General features: G+C 42.4%; 1 protein-coding gene across 1 annotated transcript; it reads left to right on the forward strand.

Annotated features, from left to right (window-relative positions):
- The first annotated feature begins 445 nt into the window (after positions 1-445).
- LOC147899555 (deoxymugineic acid synthase 1-A-like) lies at positions 446-2617 on the forward strand. Its single transcript, XM_087378013.1, has 5 exons — positions 446-660; positions 784-959; positions 1061-1298; positions 1563-1742; positions 2063-2617. Exons 1-5 carry the CDS (start codon positions 454-456, stop codon positions 2285-2287), a joined length of 1026 nt encoding a protein of 341 aa, XP_087234139.1. The 5' UTR covers positions 446-453; the 3' UTR covers positions 2288-2617.
- Positions 2618-2986: the final 369 nt, after the last annotated feature.

Genomic DNA, 2986 nt, shown 5'->3' on the forward strand with positions numbered 1-2986 from the left:
TCAAATAGAAATAAATAACTAGAGAGACATATATAGAAAGATATAATAATTAAATTCAAATTTCTTTAGAAAGAAGGGAGATTAAGAACCACAAACTCGGACAATGACATTGCCACATAGCACAGTGGATGCAAGAAGCTTGATGTTCCAAATTGGACCATCCCTCAAAGCTACGAATACATTAAAAACGTGTGATTTAGAGAGTGTCTTTCAGGTCCATGGGCGGCATCAATCATGCAAGAGTCTCCAAATCAATATTCCCACCCAAGGTAATCTTGAGTCTTGACCCCCCTACCTGTGGCCCTCCACCTCGGACTTTCGGGTCGAAAAGTGCTCGGAATACATCTCTGGCCTCTCGCCAAATAAATTCGCAGCGTTCCAAGAGCCAGAGTGTCTTTAAGGTCAAGGTGTAAAAGCAAAGGTAAAGGTTTGCGTACGTGCCTTCGATTTCTGATGCGTAGTGCTTGCAATAGCAACTACAACTACTACACACTCACACAGTCGTACTCGCACAGCTTTCCCTCACACACTGCACCATCCTTGCTCATGGCCCAATTTGCTCTCCTCAACAATGGAGCTTCCATTCCCCTCCTTGGCTTCGGGACCGCTGGCGGTACCTCCCACGACGAAAACAAAGTAGCCATCTCCACCGCCATCGAGGTATGCTCCGAGAATTACAGCCTGATGAGTTCTGAGCATGTGAATTTCATCCTATGGAGGAACAGCAGGTTGCTTGTGAGCATGTAGGAGGTGTGCTTTGAAGACGTGTATGATATCTCGCAGGTGGGTTACCGACACTTCGACACTGCAAGCCTCTACGATAGTGAAGCAGCTCTAGGCGAGGCTTTGAGTGACGCTTTCAAAGCGGGCACAATTAAACGTGAGGACGTTTTTGTGACCACAAAGGCGTGGTGCTCGGAGCTTGACGATGTGCTCGGAGCTATTAAACGGAGTTTGAGGTAGAGGATAAAATTTACTTCTTTCCTTCAAGAATCGAAGGGTGCAGTTGTTATTATCGATGAAGGTTTGGTCCTGTTCCCACTATCTATACCATGTGCAGTAAATTGCAGCTTGATTATGTCGATTTGTACCTTATTCACTGGCCGCTTAAATTTCGGAAAGAACGAACACCCTTGTCTGTTGATGACATTCTGCCTTTGGATATCAAACAAACATGGCAAGCCATGGAAGAATGCGTGCACCTGGGTTTGACGAAAGCCATTGGTGTAAGCAATTTCTCTTCAAAGAAAATCGAGGAGTTGCTTGTGAATGCAAAGATCCCCCCTGCAGTGAATCAGGTGAGCTACCCCAGGGTGACAGAGCATTGGTAGCCCCGAGGTAAATTAATCAGAAGTGGTTGAAATCAATCTATGATGATATTTGTATGCTGCGTGAATACTTAGTTTGGCTTGTTAGTCATCGTTATTCCGATCAGATATGGACTTCAAATTGTTTTCGGTAAATGGAAGCATTAAATGTAGCTTTCCATGTGTACTCATTCACCCCTGCTATCCCACTATTTTGCAGTCATTTATCCCAGCCCTTCATGCATTATTATGCAGGTGGAGATGCACCCAAAGTGGCAGCAAAAACGATTGAGAGAGACTTGCAGGAAGTTTAATATTCTCGTCTGTGCTTGGTCCCCAATGGGAGCACCTAAGGCGCGATGGGGTTCTTTGGCAGTTATACATGATCCAATCATCAAGGAGATTGCGGAGAAGCATGGAAAGAGCGCAGCCCAGGTCTGTATCTGTTCTTTTTTGTGTGAGATATTAATATGAGCAACGAACCCTGCACTTGAACCATGAACGTGATGCTGGCTAACTATCAAGTACCAACCTCATGCGAGTATTGCAAAACCATATTGAGAACTTCTACTAAGCTAAGACTTGTTTCCTAGACTCTCTCTTGCAATCACGGTCCTCTGACAGTCATAAGGGTAGAAAACCAAGATTGTTATGTGAGCCTGGTGTTTTCTTAAAATGTTAATAAGCTGTCACGCTCACTAGTAAGGGTAATATTTGTTTCACTTGACAAAATTTAACAGTTTGATTTTCTACAGGTGGCTTTGAGGTGGGGATTGGAGCAAGGAGTGTGTGTGCTCCCAAAGAGTTACAACAGAGAGAGGATGACTGAAAATTTTGATATTTTTGGTTGGAATCTCACACATGAGGATCATGAAAAGATTGGGCAGCTAAAACAAGAGAAGAATCTGGGTGGACCATATCTACATGATGGAAGCGTCTACTATAGTCCAGATTTGTGGGATGGAGATGAGAAAAGCTAGTTGGATCTGCTGTATATTCATCGAATAGTCATGCTCGCTGCACATGGAATAGTCCACACCTTATTATTTAGCTAGGTTGTAGTTAAATTTAGTATCTTCAAGCAAAGAATCTATGAGTGGAAATCCTTAAGTATCTATATATACTCACGGTTGAAGGCATCATTAAGAATTTAAATGTTATAATAGTGTTAAAAATGAATCGGAGTTAATGTGTGTTGGTTACAGAAGTGTTGATAATGACTTAGCAATAGAGAAGCTCCCTAGAGCTCTCTGCATTTATTTTCAGAAGAGATTAGACTACTCTTTGTGAACTTCATTGGAGTTCATGTAACGTGTTGAGATATCGAGCTCCACTCGTGATATGCTAGGGTGACCGTTGTGCATTTATATCACCGACTTGTTAGTTGTAGATGCGGTTGGTACACCGCTCATGAATAATAGCTGGATGACAGCTAGCTTTATGTACGCTAGTTAGTGGCTCAGCTAGTATGCCATCTTAGTTAGCTGAGTTTGGTTCGAGACTCATATATAAGGTTCACCTATTCCTTTTGTACTTAGAGTTGTACTTAGAGAGTTCTTTTGCCTTTCACAACTAAGAAGAGAAAATCTATTTTCAGCCTCCATCTTTGTGTATATTCTCCCATTGTGTATGTGAAAAAGTTGCAAGTCAGACTCATTCATTCTCTCCCACTCTTTTCA

The sequence above is a fragment of the Dipteris shenzhenensis genome, chromosome 8 (genome assembly GCF_047967505.1).
Source record: "Dipteris shenzhenensis isolate YYH24624 ecotype China chromosome 8, Dip_SZ_1.0, whole genome shotgun sequence".
Classification (NCBI taxonomy): domain Eukaryota; kingdom Viridiplantae; phylum Streptophyta; class Polypodiopsida; order Gleicheniales; family Dipteridaceae; genus Dipteris; species Dipteris shenzhenensis.